The sequence below is a fragment of the Quercus lobata genome, chromosome 4, assembly GCF_001633185.2.
Source record: "Quercus lobata isolate SW786 chromosome 4, ValleyOak3.0 Primary Assembly, whole genome shotgun sequence".
Classification (NCBI taxonomy): domain Eukaryota; kingdom Viridiplantae; phylum Streptophyta; class Magnoliopsida; order Fagales; family Fagaceae; genus Quercus; species Quercus lobata.
Genome location: NC_044907.1, coordinates 93,761,817 through 93,777,079, shown reverse-complemented (window position 1 = coordinate 93,777,079; position 15,263 = coordinate 93,761,817). Strand labels below are relative to the sequence as shown.

At 38.7% G+C, this 15,263-nt stretch overlaps 1 protein-coding gene across 1 annotated transcript; it reads left to right on the top strand.

The window, feature by feature from the left end:
* The first annotated feature begins 5,132 nt into the window (after positions 1 to 5,132).
* LOC115983848 (putative disease resistance protein At3g14460) lies at positions 5,133 to 10,135 on the top strand. Its single transcript, XM_031106683.1, has 2 exons — positions 5,133 to 9,226; positions 9,690 to 10,135. The coding sequence occupies exon 1, from the start codon at positions 5,469 to 5,471 to the stop codon at positions 9,192 to 9,194; it is 3,726 nt and encodes a 1,241-aa protein (XP_030962543.1). The 5' UTR covers positions 5,133 to 5,468; the 3' UTR covers positions 9,195 to 9,226; positions 9,690 to 10,135.
* Positions 10,136 to 15,263: the final 5,128 nt, after the last annotated feature.

Genomic DNA, 15,263 nt, shown 5'->3' with positions numbered 1-15,263 from the left:
AAAGCCTCAACAAGATACGACGCCTGCCCTCGTTGGGACTCCTAGAGGGTCGCGTCCCAAGGGATGGAAGGGCCATCCAATTCGAGCCGGGGAGACCAGGTGCGCTGCCCCCTCCCTGTGCAGCCTCATCTTTGCTATCTATGGACTTTGTCCTTTTTTCTTTAGGCTCTTTGCCTTTCTTCTGTTGTTTGGTCTTCTGAGGGTCGACCTCACCCCCCTCCAGTTCGTCGACTGGCCTTTTCATCCTCAAGTTTAGAATGGGTTGTAGTGCGGGGTCAATGGGAGGAAGAGGTGGAGGAGGAAGGCTGGCAGGAACTTGCTCCTTAGGGGCATCCTTGGAAGATTTCCCTTTGTTCCTGTTGGACATAAGGCCCTTTAGACCAGATCTCGACTTTAGATCCATGCCTTCCTCTTCAGCTTCTTGGCTTGTATCGATCCGAGCAACTATTAGTTTCGGGGAGTGAGCCGCCGAGAAGTGATCTAAATTCGAGTCGGAGTCTAAAAGCTCTACGGGCCTTGTTGACACCTCACCCTCTTCGTTGAAGTGGAAGTGATCGATTTCAGCTTTGAGGGATGAGTGCGTAGAGTCAATTCCCTCCCCTAGAACGGCTACCTCCTGGGGAACGCAATGAACGAGTAGCTGGACTGGTGGCAAGTCTCTCCAAGCTAAGAATCCTGGTTTAGAAACGTCGATACGAGCTAATCGGGGACTCCCAGCCCTTATCGCTTGCCCCACGTCCACGAATGCACGGGATAGAGGCTCGTAGTCTAAAATGAGGTGAGCGGCCCACAACTACCCATCCTCACTCACAAAGATCTCTGACCTTAAGAGGTAATTAAGAGCTTGGACGTTAACCAGGCTGATCCTTGGAGTGGTGTGTACTTTGTCTACAAAACATCCAAAGGAAGGGTTATGTCAGTCCGAGAGAACAAGCAACCAAAACCAAGACCAAAACAAATAAAAGGAAAGCTCCAAAGACTAAGATCCCCGCTGGAGGACCTGATCCTAGAATGTCCCACATGGTGTTCCTGCCCTAATTGAGCAGCGAAGACCGTTGTGCCATTCCCCGACGACCAGATAATCGTCCTTCAAGCCTTTGTTGGACTTGGGAAGGCAAGATATCAGTCTCATCTCGTTGGACCTGGATTTCAGGTAATACGTCTCGAAAAGACAGTGGCACTCATACAAGTGAACAACATCGTGCCATGAGAGGCCAAGGTTCATCTGGTCATCAAGAGCATCTACACACCCTAGAATTCATAACATATTAGCGGCGCACTGGTGGGGGGCCAGCCTATGGCCGCGCAAGTAATCCCTAGTTATCCTACCCATAGGAATCGTCATCCCTCCTTCTATGAAAGCAATCATAGGAATGACGACCTGCCCCATTTCTTTGTTGGTTAGGATTTTGTCCGAAGGGCAATACTCTAAACCCACTCCTTGCGGGATATGGTACCTAGCCCTAAAACCCTCCATACTAGCCGGAGAATCTACTAGGCTCTTAAACTTACCCATCCAGGTAACCCCAAAGGGCACAGAGAAAGGTGTATAAATGAAAGAAGGCCGAGGAGAATGAAGAAAAAAAAGGGGGGGGGGGGCAAGGGAATATGGGGAAATGAAAACTTATGGGAGTACGAGTTCTAAATCTCTCAAACTTTCAAAAGATCCGCAGGGAATCCTTACAGGAACAGCTATGGAACTCAGGGACTTGGAGTATTTCATGAGAGAAGACGCTGAAATGCTCTGGAACGCTTGAATGTTTTTTCTAAAAAGGGGAAAGTAATCTCCCTAAGGAGCCTTATATAGCGAGGGAAAATGAACGAGACTACTCCCGCTCAAAATTTTAGAAAGAATATCTGCTGTTGATTCAGCACCCCACCGTTGGATGTAAGGGGACATAGAGCCGTCTAGTGCAATTAATGATGCCTCGTGGGCTATGAGACATCAGTAGCAGTAATGAGGCGCGTAAGACGGTGCTCCCACACGTGTGAATTAAAGAATTGGAGTGACTTATCCATTAAATATCAAAATTCCACTTTTTTCTCCTTGGATAAGAGGGAAAAATCAGAATTTTGAGGGGCTATTGTAGGGGCAAAGACCCCAAATCATGTAATGGGCCTTAGGCCCCACCCGGGACAATTAGCAATGTTCGAGGAAAGGAAATGGTTGCTAAAGGGATTTCCAACTTAGCTCTCGTAGACAAGGGGTATTTGGAGGACGGTCCAAAGAGGAATGCCTCCTTGGACGTGATGAGTATGGCTCAAATATGCACTCTGACTACTAGAAGGACCCCCCCCAATAGGCATTAGCAATAGGGACGTGCCCCACAGCCCCGCAAAAAAGGAGGAAACACAAAATATCCAAGGAGAGGCTACTGCTACAGCATTATATGCGTTGCAACTGCTTTTCTAGATGCATTAATGTGAAGAGGACCTGTGAATAGTGCTACCTTGGCCACCACAACTCACAAAAGGCTAAAAGGGGGTGTTCGATGGGACAAGCACTCAAGTAAAGATCCAGATGATCAACAAGTATAAGACTATGATGGCTTCAAGAGGACTATATAAGATGGGGAGTCCCCATAAGGAAGGGGACGGAGAAAAAAGAGAGAGAATACTGTAGCAGTATAAACGACCATAATCTTCAAACAGTGATCAATATATATTCATCTAACCTCCTCGGACTGAAGATCTATGGATGTTAACACATTTTATTTGTGTTCAATTGTTGTATAGCCCAATACTAACCGTTGTCCAACTCTCTAAGACCTAGCTCTACGACTCACTCTTTACAAATTCATTGTTTCTAGACTCCTTGGACCAAGACCCCATACCTCTTGGGATTGGGCTCCAAATTGTGATCCTACATATATATATATATATATATATAACTTTGGAGATCTTTAACACTTTACTATAGCTTAGTTGTCAAAAATTTTAACAATAGCACTCTTGTTTTAGCATGTGCTTTTGGAATGAGTTGCTAAAAAATAGTTTTTTTTTTTTAGCTTTTAATATTCACGGTAAGAAAACTAATAAATATAGTTTTTATCAACTCAAAACACTACTTTATCTATTTTAACACTCTATTTTATAATACACCCAATATCAAAGGTTTTCTTTTAGCATGCAACGCATTAAAATAATATAAATAATACAATAAAATAATATATCTAACACGATAAACAACAGATGCCACAATCATCAACACATTAAAATACTTTTTTTTTTTTAACACTCCAGATTTAAAATTTATTTTTTGTTTTGAGTTTTAGGGTGTGTTTGTTTGGAGGTGAAATACGGTAGATGGAAAACTTTAAAGAGAAAATGAAAAATAAAACTTTTTTGGAGTGTGTTTAATTGGGTGGGAGGAAAGAAAATAAATGGTGGGGTCTGAGTGTTTTCTCTCCAAACCCACCAAAAAGTTTTCTCCCCGAAGTGGGGAGAAAACTGAAGGGAGAAAATAGGTTGCTTAACGGACGAAAATGGCCATGTGCATTTCCATTGTTGCACGTGGGCAATTCAACCAATTCTTTTTTTTTCTTTTTCTTTTTTGTGCTTTCTTGTGCATGTTGCCTCTTCCTTTTTTCTTTCTTTTTTTTCTTTTCCTTCCCATATGTTGCTTTTTTTTTTTCTTTTTTACGTTTTTTTTTTTCCTAGGCTGTGGATGTGATAGTTTTTTTTTTTTTTTTTTTTGGTTTAACTAGACATGATTTTTATTTTTTAATAAATTGGATGATTACTTTTTTTGTCATTTTTTTGTTTTAATTGGCCATCATTTTATAACAAGGGTATAAGAGTAAATTTATCCAAACTCACTTTTTCCATCCCTCCACTTTTTTCACTCCCAATCAAATAAAAATGAGAGAAATTAAAATCTTTTCTATCATCCCACTTTTTCATCCTCATATCATTTGCTATCCTCCCATTTTTTCACTCTTCTAACTAAACAGAACCTTAACTACAAGTGAGCTCAAACTCAAATTGTTTTAACTTTGCCGAAGTTGTTTTTAGGGAATTGGTTGCTAAATTCACTTATATTGAATTTAGTCATTTTAGCAATCTTAGAGCATCCACATCAATTAGTAGATAATCTTCTAAAATACAATGACTCCTCCATTTTACATATTTTGGCCAAAAAAACACCCACATCAGTGGGTGTAAAGTTGTGTAAAATCATGTAAACATTTCTATGAGCTACAGTAACCATGTAAATATACCCGGTTACTGTAGCTCGTTTATACATTACTTTATTATTTGTTTCTCTCTCCTCACCTCAATCTCTCCTTTTCAGCTTCTACTCTGACCCCTCTCTCTCTCCGGTCCCTCAATCCAGCCTCCTCCATCAATCCACCACAGTGCTTCGCCGTTCACCTAGCTTTCGCCGCCAGCTTCACCGTCGATCCATCACAGTGCTTCGCCATTTGCCCAGTTTCACTGCCAACTTCACCGTCGATCTCGTTGTTTGATCAATGGGTTCAATCTCTCTGTCAAGCTTCACAGTGCTTCACCATCGATAAATGGGTTCAATCAATGGGTTTGATCCATCATAGTGCTTCACCGTCGATCTCGTTGTTTGATCAATGGGTCCGATCTCTCTGTCAAGCTTCACAGTGCTTCACCGTCGATCAATGGGTTCGATCAATGGGTTTGATCCATCACAGTGCTTCACCGTCGATCTCGTTGTTTGATTTGTGGGTTCGATCTCGTTGTTTGATGGTGGCTGTGTGGGATGTCTTGATTCTGTGAGAGAGATGAGAATGGGGAAAAAATGAATATTTTATTAAATAAATATGTATAATAGATAAACTGACGTGAATGTTTTGTAAAAATAAGTATGTAAAATAAAAAAAAAAAATAGATTTTGAATATGTAAATTTATAAAAATTTTGCATGAACTTATACAAATGCTCTTATCAAGATGCTCTGAATGCTCAAGATGAGAGCCAAATTTTCAAAAGACTGCTACAGCACGTGGGAACCATCATAGCCATCAGTAAAGACTGAAGAGACATGTATTTATTGTGCTTCCTTCCTAGAAGGTGCGGTGCCCTATAACTCTCAGCTCACCTAGCACATTGGATCAAAATTTCAAACCCTCCAGTAGAGTGCTAATCACGCTGCTCATACCCTAGCTAGGTGGTCCCTTGATAGTTCTTTTTTTGGCTCTTTTGATCAGGGGTTCAGCCCATCTAGTTTTGCTAATCTCATCTCGTTGGAAGTTGCCTAGGCTGTGTTGTTTTTTCTTTCTGGTAATAAAAGTTTTCTTTCACACAAAAAAGAAAGAAAAAGGTAATGACTTTTGCCTCACACGCTTAATAGTCAACAAAGAAGCGGTTGAAGAGTTTACAACAAACATTTTCACAAAATATCTGTTTCTTGTGTGGAGTTCATTTCACCGGTTTGCTTTCTCTTGCCTTTGTCTTAAACTTAATTTTCACAATTCACATCTACACAAAGAAGAAATTATGGCAGGGGTCTTCCTAGGAGAAGCGCTTGTATCTGCAATCATTGAGGTGGTGGTAGAAAGAGTGGCTTTTCCTGAGGTTTTAGACTATTTCAAAGGAAGGAAGCTTGATGGGTTGCTAAGAAAGTTGAAGCTAGTGCTGTTGTCTGCTAATGCTGTGCTCACTGATGCAGAGGAGAAGCAAATTACAATCCCAGCTGTGAAAGAGTGGCTGGACGAGCTTAAAGATGCTGTTTATGATGCAGAGGATGTCTTGGATGAGATTGCCACTGAAGCCTTGCAATGCAAGTCAGAAGTTAAATCTCAAACCTGCACAAGTAAGGTATGGGACCTCATCTCTCTTTCTGTTATTCCAGTTGACAAACGGATAAAATCAGAGCTAAAAATGATTATTGAAAGATTAGAATATATTACAAAACAAAAGGGTGTCCTTGGTCTGAAAGAAGTTGCTGGTGGAGTACCATCACGACAATTAACAACTTCTTGCCCAGAAGAATATGGTTTGTATGGTAGAGATGTTGATAAGGAGGCAATATTTAAGTTGTTGCAATCAGATGAAGCAAGTAGTAGCAATGAAATATGTGTTGTTCCCATTGTTGGTATGGGTGGGATTGGTAAAACAACTCTTGCTCGGCTTGTATACAATGACAACAGAGTAAAGATGAGTTTTGATCTCAAAGCATGGGTTTGTGTCTCTGAAAAATTTGATAGTTTAAGGATAGCAAAAACTATTCTTGAGGAGGTTACTCTATCTGCTTGTGACATTCAAAATTTGAATTTGTTGCAAATTAAAATCAGAGAGACCTTGGCAGGAAAGAAATTTTTTCTCGTATTAGATGATGTTTGGAATGAGAATTATATTGATTGGGACGAGTTACTCAGAATTTTTAGATGTGGGGCACGAAAGATTCAAATCATTGTTACAACACGCAGTGAAAAAGTAGCAGCAATTATGCACCCTATTTCAACTCATCTTTTAAAGCAATTGTCAGATGAAGAATGCTGGTGGTTATTTGCACAACATGCATTTGAAAATGGAAGCTCCCATGAATATCCAAACCTTGAGGTAATTGGTAAAAGAATTGTCCAGAAATGTAAAGGCTTGCCTTTAGCTGTAAAAACACTTGGGGGTTTGTTACACTCTAAACAAGAACCAAGACAGTGGAATAAAATTCTGAAAAGTGATATATGGGACTTACCAAAAGGTGAAAGTAATATTCTACCAGCTCTAAGATTGAGCTACCACTATCTCCCATCATATCTAAAGCGATGCTTTGCTTATTGCTCAATCTTTCCTAAGGATTATAAATTCAAAAAGGAGGATTTGGTTCAATTGTGGATGGCAGAAGATTTATTGCAGCAATCCAAAGGAAATGGGGGGTTGGAAGAAATAGGTGAACAGTGCTTTGATGATCTAGTATCAAGGTCATTTTTTCAACGATCAGATGACAACAAATCAGTTTTTGTAATGCATGACCTTGTCAACGACTTAGCAAAGTTTATATCTGGAGAATTCTGTTTGAGGTTGGAAATTGAAGAATCGGATGAAGCTACAGCAAAGACACGGCATTTGTCATATTTTAGAGCTGAATTTGACACCTCCAAGAAATTTGAGGTCTCCTACAAAGCTAAGGGTTTGCGCACCTTGTTGGCTTTAGAATCCTCGCCATTTTCATTGAGTCAATTTGATTATTTGGCAAACACAGTAACACATGATTTATTGCAGACATTTAAGTGTGCACGGGTGCTATCATTATCTGGCTATCATAACATAAGAGAGTTACCTGATTCTATTGGCAATTTAAAGCATCTACGTTATTTGAATCTCAACCGCACTTCAATCAAGCGCTTACCTGATTCTATTTGCAATTTGTATAATTTACAAACCTTACTGTTATTCAGATGTACTTTCCTCATTGAGTTGCCTGCCAAAATGGGAAAACTAGTCAACTTACGCCATTTGGATATAATTGGAACAAAGTTGAAAGAGATGCCATTGCAAATGCGTCAACTGAGAAATCTTCAAAAATTAACTGCTTTTGTTGTGGGTGAACACAGTGGGTACAGCATTGGAGAATTAGGAGAGCTTCGACATCTTTCTGGAACATTGTCGATACTTAACTTGCAAGAAATTGATTGTGCTAGAGATGCTATGGAGGCTAAATTGAAGGATAAGAAGTTCTTGTCTGAATTGGTTTTGCAATGGGGTGATGATAGTAAGGATTCCCAAAATGAAAGAAATGTGCTTGAACAGTTCTGTCCTCATACAAACTTGAAAGCTCTCACCATTGAACATTATGGGGGTACAAGATTTCCATTCTGGTTAGGAGATTGTTCATTCTCCAATATGGCGTCCCTTAATCTTGTAAATTGTAAATATTGCTCCCTTTTACCTCCTCTTGGACAGCTTCCTGCCCTTAAGGAGCTCTCAATTGCAGGTTTTCATGAAGTATCACATGTGGACCGTGAGTTCTATGGGAATAGTTCTTCTACAGTTAAGCCATTCAGATCCCTTGAAAAGTTAAGCTTTGCAGAGATGCCAAACTGGCAAGAATGGCTTTTATTTGAAGGTGAAGATGTAGGCGGAGCTTTTTCTACTCTCCAAGAGCTTTGTATAATTAGATGTCCCAAACTAAGCAGTGGCTTGCCTAACCAACTTCCCTCTTTAACCCACCTTACCATTGAAGAATGTCAACAACTTCTTGTGTCACTTCCACTATCTCTGGCCATTCATGAATTAAACTTAAAAGATTGCAGTAAGGTACTATTGAAAGAATTGCCACCTAAACTGCATAGTCTCACAATTGAAGGATGCCACATACTACAGTCCTTTGTTGAGCTAATGACATCACCTCCACGAGGTTTTCTACTCATTACATTGAAATCACTTACAATCTGTGGTATTTTACAGTTGCCAAGGGGCCATTGCTATCCATCACTTGAAAGATTGAGGTTACAAGGTGGCCATGATTCACTTTGGTCTTTTCCGTTAGAGTTCTATCCAAAGCTCAAATTTCTTGAAATGTATGGATGTGAAAATCTTGAGTCTTTTTCTGTATCAGAGGGATCTCACCTAGATCTTACTTCTCTCACTCTTTTGGAAATCAGGAATTGTCCTAACTTTGTGTCCTTTCCCAATGGAGGACTATGCGCACCAAATTTGACACAGGTTACCATCATCAATTGTAAAAAGTTAAAGTCCCTACCTGAAAGGATGCATGCTCTCCTCCCATCTCTTGTGGCTTTGAGATTATCATGGTGTCCAGAACTCGAATCATTTCCTGATGATGGTTTGCCCTCTAATTTAAAAGCACTTGCCATCTGCTTCTGTGACAAGCTCTTTTCCCATCGCCTGGAATGGGGTTTGAAAGGTCTTCACTCTCTTAGAAGCTTCCACATTCGTACTAAAGACACAGAAGTATTGACATTTCCAGAGGAGGCATTGCTGCCTGCAACTCTTACCTCTCTTTCTATCTCATCTTTTCCTAATCTAAAATCACTTGACAATAAGGGGTTTCAACAACTCATCTCTCTCGAATGCTTGGATATTATTTCTTGCTATAAGCTTCAGTGCTTACCAAAAGAAGGCTTGCCAACCTCTCTTTCTTTTCTACATATCCGTCAATGCCCTTTGTTAGAGCAAGATTGTCAAAGAGAGAGGGGGAAGGAGTGGCCTAAGATTGCTCATATTCCCCTCATAGAGATTAACTTTGAAGTGATCACATGAGTTGTGATGGAGAAGTGCTTTTGCATGCCCAGGTACTTGTTCTGCACTAATATTACCATTCTTCTTTTGCTCAATTTTTTTTAGGGACTCCTGAATTTTTAGGTCAAAATATCCCTTGTACTTATTCTATAAAGGCATCACATGACTTAAACCACTGAGTCTACATATTATATGTCATGATACCATAATTTTAGTTAACTCTCGTAAATATAGCTGATAGAGAAACTTCAAAATATACATAAGAAAGTTTAGATTTTTTTTATTTGAAAAATTAAAAAATAAAGCTTTCTAGTAAAATACTTTCAGCGCACTTATGTAAGAGATGCTATTTTTCAAGAAGCAGCTTTCGATCTCAGGAAATTAAAAAAGAAAAAGAAAAAGAAAAAAAAGGAAGCAATAATTTATGTAATGGTTACCATAATTTTTAAAAACTTGGTGATTTTCAATCTGGCAATTTCATTGTATATGCTCAGTTGTTTGCCTTTTCTTTTGCAGTGTCACTTTCAGAGGTCGATAACTAGTGCTCACACACCCAGCATCAACTTCATGCCACTGCTAACTGCTGATCCTTTTGTATCATGTATAAACTCCTAATTGTCTAGTAGTTTTCAAATTACTGTAAAAGTTCATTCATGTCAAAGAGTCCATTCATGTCAAATTACTGTAAAAGTTTAATCTCAGGAGGACACCAAGGCAGATGAAAGTTAGTGCCGCTTCAGTACCTTCTAGTAGCTGCTGAATTCTCTCTCTCTCTCTCTCTCTCTAACATGTTACCTGTTTCAAAATGATGAAAAGAACTTTGTACAGCTGAAAGTTTTTCTCTATTGCAAACTTCTGAATAGCACAAGGTAAACACACACACACAAGTTTTCTCTATTGCTGAAAAGTATCAATTTCTTGTGCTGTTCTTTTAGTTTTAGCCCAACATCTTAACTAGTTTCTTGCTGTGTATGCTTTTCAATTCAATAGGGTAGACTGTTGGGATATCCCTGGTGCTGAATGTTTTAGCTTTTTTTTTAATTTCCCCTACTAATTGTAAAGGAAATTTTTTAATGTATTTTTGGCTGAATAACCTTTAGTTGAGCAACCCATGAAGGGGCATTGATAGTTTTCAGTTATATGGAAAGGGCACTGGTTTCAGGCATGAGTTATTCAATGGCCAAGCTCAAGAAATGGTAACAAATAGGCCTCATATCTCCCTTTCTTATCCTTGATCTATGGAAGTCTTTGTTGAGGAATGATGCCAAAGGAAGAAAGGAAAAGAATGGCGCAAGGTTGCTCAAATCCCCTGCATAAGAATCTAATGAAGTTGTCAGATGTGCAAAAACTCTTAGATGAGACCCAATTTTACCATCCACATGAGAGATAGGTAGCAGCATGGTCAATTTTACAGTTCATTGTTGTAGAGTATGACTTTACATTGGATAGAATGACGATAAATAATACACATGGTTGACCCCTTATTAGTATATGAAGGATCCATAGTTGATCCCAAATTTTTAGGACTACGGCCGGATTGTTGTTGCACTTGTTTCATATGATGAACTAGTATCAATTTAATTTGTTGCTTCTTTTTTTTTAAATAAATTGCAAGACTTGCATCATTAGGCTCTTAAATTCCTTATATGCTCTCAAGTTACTTAAAAAACCCTTGATCTTGAAGATTTTTGCTTAATGGACTCCTTTGGCTCACATTCTAGCTTGGGGAGGGTCTGCAGCATTATTCAACTCCTACATTTGGAGTTCAGAACTCTGCTGGTGCAGCAAGACAAAAGAAGAGGCAAAAGATACATAAAGCCTATGAAAATGGAAAGGCAATTAAATGAGACAACAGATTCTTTTTCTTTTTTTGACAGAAGATGCAGTAGGCTGAAGATATTGGAGACTGAAATATACAGCAATAGCAAATGAGTAAATCTGTAGCTGCAGAAAATTTCACTAATTTTTTCACATAATTGCCTTTGCATTTGTGTTGTGGTGCCATTCAATTGAGGCAAATATGTGAGTGACTGAAAATTTTGGTAAATTTTTTTGTGTCCGTAGCAGGATTGATAGCAAATGTGGCCATGAAGTAGACAGAACATGGAATAAGAAATTATTTCAAGAAAATTCACTAAAAATCATATTTCGCCAATCAAGTCAACTACCTTGAAAATTTTGTTATGAATTATTGCACTTAAGGGCCGCCTCTGCAATTCATTAAAAATCAATTTTTTAATCCATGTAGTTGCAATGTTAGGGATTGTTCAAACAAAGATGCATAGAGTATGAGTATACAACCCATTTCTGTAGAAATTTGCACCAAAAAACAAAAAGGTTTGAGAGTAAGATAGAGGGGTCAGTGTTTGCAAATGGTAATGGAAAAATCTCTTGATACTAAGAGTTTCATCAACCTTTTTACATTATCAAGGCCAAAATGGCCCATTAGCATTAATTTTTGAAATATTTAACAACAGAGCACTGTTTCGGAAATAATTAGGGAAATACCACTTTTTCCGGCCCTATAGCGGCGTTTTCCTGCAAAATTTTTTTATAAGTCCCATAACAGGTTCAAGGGGCCCTATAGTGGCGTTTTTAAGCCCTATAGTGACGTTTTTGGGCCCTATAGCGGCGTTTTCCTGCAAAATTTTTTTATAAGTCCCATAACAGGTTCAAGGGGTCCTATAGTGGCGTTTTTAAGCCCTATAGTGACGTTTTTGGGCCCTATAGCGGCGTTGTCCTGCAAAATTTTTTTATAAGTCCCCATAACAGGTTAAGGGGCCCTATAGTCGTTTTTTAAGCCCTATAGTGACGTTTTCGGGCCCTATAGCGGCGTTTTCGGAAAAAGTGGTATTTCCCTAATTATTTCCGAAACAGTGCTCTGTTGCTAAATATTTCAAAAATTAATGCTAATGGGCCATTTTGGCCCATTATCAATGTGTTTTTGTGTTGTGGTGGGTTTAGTAGGGGTTGTTATTAATAGGCAGTGAGTATGCTCCTATCCTCTCACAAAGGGGTGGGCCTCATAATGGGTAGGATCCACCCCCTATAAATTCCTTTGTAAATGTGAGGAGAGTATACAATATTTTTCCGTCTAGTAGAGCATTATCTCAAATGCAATATAAGTAAGATGTGAAAAAGTCTGATTTTTTCAAATGTGTTATCTGAATTGAATTGAATGGTAATATAATGACTTGGCTTTCTCTTGAAAAATAGGGTTGGTACTAATGATAAGGGTTTGACTTGTATTACCATAATTTTAAGATATACAAAGGTGCTTCATTGCTTCTTTAAAATAATTTTATAATTTATTATAATGATAAAATTTAGGTACAACACTTAGGTGTTGTTCCTTATGTTCCTCTTTTAGGATTCAGTCATATAGTTATACTTAACTAAAAATACACTTCCATCCCATGAGAAAAAAGTCATATGGTTGAATCTTAAAAAAAAAATTTAAGTAACAGTACCTAAGTATCGTACCTAAGTTTTGTCCTTATTATAATATTTGGTTTTAATAATTTGGACGTATACAATGTGAATTCTTCACGTAACTTAAAACCAAATTTAAGTATTTTCCTTTACTATCTATTTTTATTTAATCATAATTATGTTATTGAAGTATTTTCTTTAGTTTATTTATAATTCTTAATTAAAAGTTAAAACGAATATCATACCAATATAATACTAGTCAATGGTATATTTCATTGCGTAGAATGGATGCACTAGATATCACCTCCTTGTATGAACACACTGACTTAATAGTTAATACTGCAATGTAATAGTATTCTCATATCATGTCATTGTTTACATCAATCTTCAAGACTCACAAATATCATAGAAATCGAAGTTATCAAATTATAATCATATTGCTCTAGTCAAACTGGATGAAGCTCAGTAGCCCAGAGTAAATTAAAAAGAGTCCGATTTTATCATAGGATAGATAATCTGAGAGAATATATAGCTTTGAGTAATGAATATTTTCTGATTTTAATTGATTTTCCTATAAAATTTTATCTTATGATCCTCACATAACTTTATTCTCTAATGATTTTAAAGTGTGTATTGGATTTTTTTTTTTTTTTTTTGCCAAGTTGGTCTAAAGGCAACCCATTCCTACAGTGTAACTCAACAAAAGAAAGAAAGAAAAAGGATTGCAATTTTTTTTTTGAGAAAGAAGACATCAACTTTATTAAGAAAAATTAGCCATGGTCGGCAAGAAATACAAAATTCAGGTGTGGATGAACATTCTCAGTCCACACTGAAAAACCTCTAACATGTCTAGCATGTTAAGCTAGGTTATGCGCTACCCTGTTTCCAGAGTGGCGAACATGGGAAAATGAAACACAATTGCTTGCCACTAACATGGACTTTGCTGAGCTGAGTATGTGTCCATAGGTAGATAGGGACATCTCTTCCAAGTTCAGGGTGTTTATTATGTTAGCTGAATCTCCTTCTAATATGAATGAAGTGAAACCAAGGTCTTGTACAAAAGATAATGCTCTGGCTACAGCCATTGCTTCAGCTATCTCCGGGGAAAAAGGAAGGCTAGCTTGCTCGGACAGAGAGGCTATTTCTTGCCCGTTACTATCACGAACAATCACTCCGATGCTGGCTTTCCTTATATCTTTGAATAAGGCCCCGTTGAAATTTACCTTGATCTTTCCCGCCAGAGGAGGAGACCACCTGATCTGAGTTTATGGGCTGTGTCAGCTTTGTTTTGAGGCGCCAAAAATAGAGTCGTGGAATGTGGTAAGAGCCTGTGAAGCTGCATGGATTACTTGTGACAACGGGTAATCTTTGGCTGAGGTTCGTATCTGGTTTCGACGGTGCCAAATGGTCCACATAACCGATGCCATTAACTCCACATTCTTCTGTTCTTCATATGTGAACATCAACACTTCTTGGATTGATGAGAAAGTTTTTGATTGTCTAAAGGAGAACGAAGGAATGGAACCCCATATCTGTGAGAGCTGATTACATCCCCATAGTGCATGGTATATGTCTTCCACCTCCACCTTACATTCTTCACATGTATCTTCAGTTAGTATGTGCCGCCGTCTCAAGTTGTACTTGACAGGAAGGGCGTTTTGGCAAGCCCTCCACAGGAAGTTACGTACATTGGATGGCACAGAGAGACCCCAAATCATCTTCCACAATCCGTTATCATTAGAGGTAGAACTTGGTTGCTGGCTTATAAATTGATCCTCGGCTAGGAACTTTGAACCTGACTTCACTGTATAACATCCTGAAGGAGTGAAAGGCCAAACCACTACATCTTCTACCTTATTCAAACAGAGAGGGATGCTTGCCATAAGCTCTGCCTCGTGGGGTATGAATAGTCCATTCAGTAGGTTTTGATCCCACTTATGTGTGACTGGATCAATGAGTTCTGAGACCTTCATGTCTTCAAAACCTTGTACAATGTGTGAACTGACCCGAGTCTGTGTTGGTGAGGGCAGCCATGCATCATTCCACACACTTATGTCTTCTCCACACCCAACCCTCCATCTAACCCCCTTCAACAATAAATCCCATCCTTTTAGAATACTACTCCAAGCATAGGAACTAGTGTTTGAATTAGGGGCTTCTAGGATGGAACAATGGGGAAAGAACCTCGCTTTGAAGTCTATAAAATAATGAATCTTTTTGGTGTAGTAATCTTCATGCCTCTTTGCCAGAAGTGCATCATTAAAGTTGGCTAGATCCTTGAAACCCATACCCTCCTCCGATTTGGGTTTACAAAGAGTGTCCCACTTCACCCAATGTACTTGTCTTCTATCTCCTTTTTGCCCCCACCAAAATTTTCTAGTGAGACTCTCAATGTCTGCACAAAGTTGCAAAGGGAGTTTGGAGCAACCCATTGTGTAAGTTGGTATTGCTTAAACCACTGCCTTGATGAGTATCTCCTTGCCTGCCTAAGACAACAGTTTCTCCTTCCACCCCTGAAGTTTTTTCCACACTCTCTCTTTTATGAAGTTAAAACTGGCTTTCTTGTGTCTCCCTATTAATGATAGCAGTCCCAAATACTTCTCATATTGCACAATCCCAGGTACATCCAGGGCAATTTTAATTTGGTTCTTGGTTTCT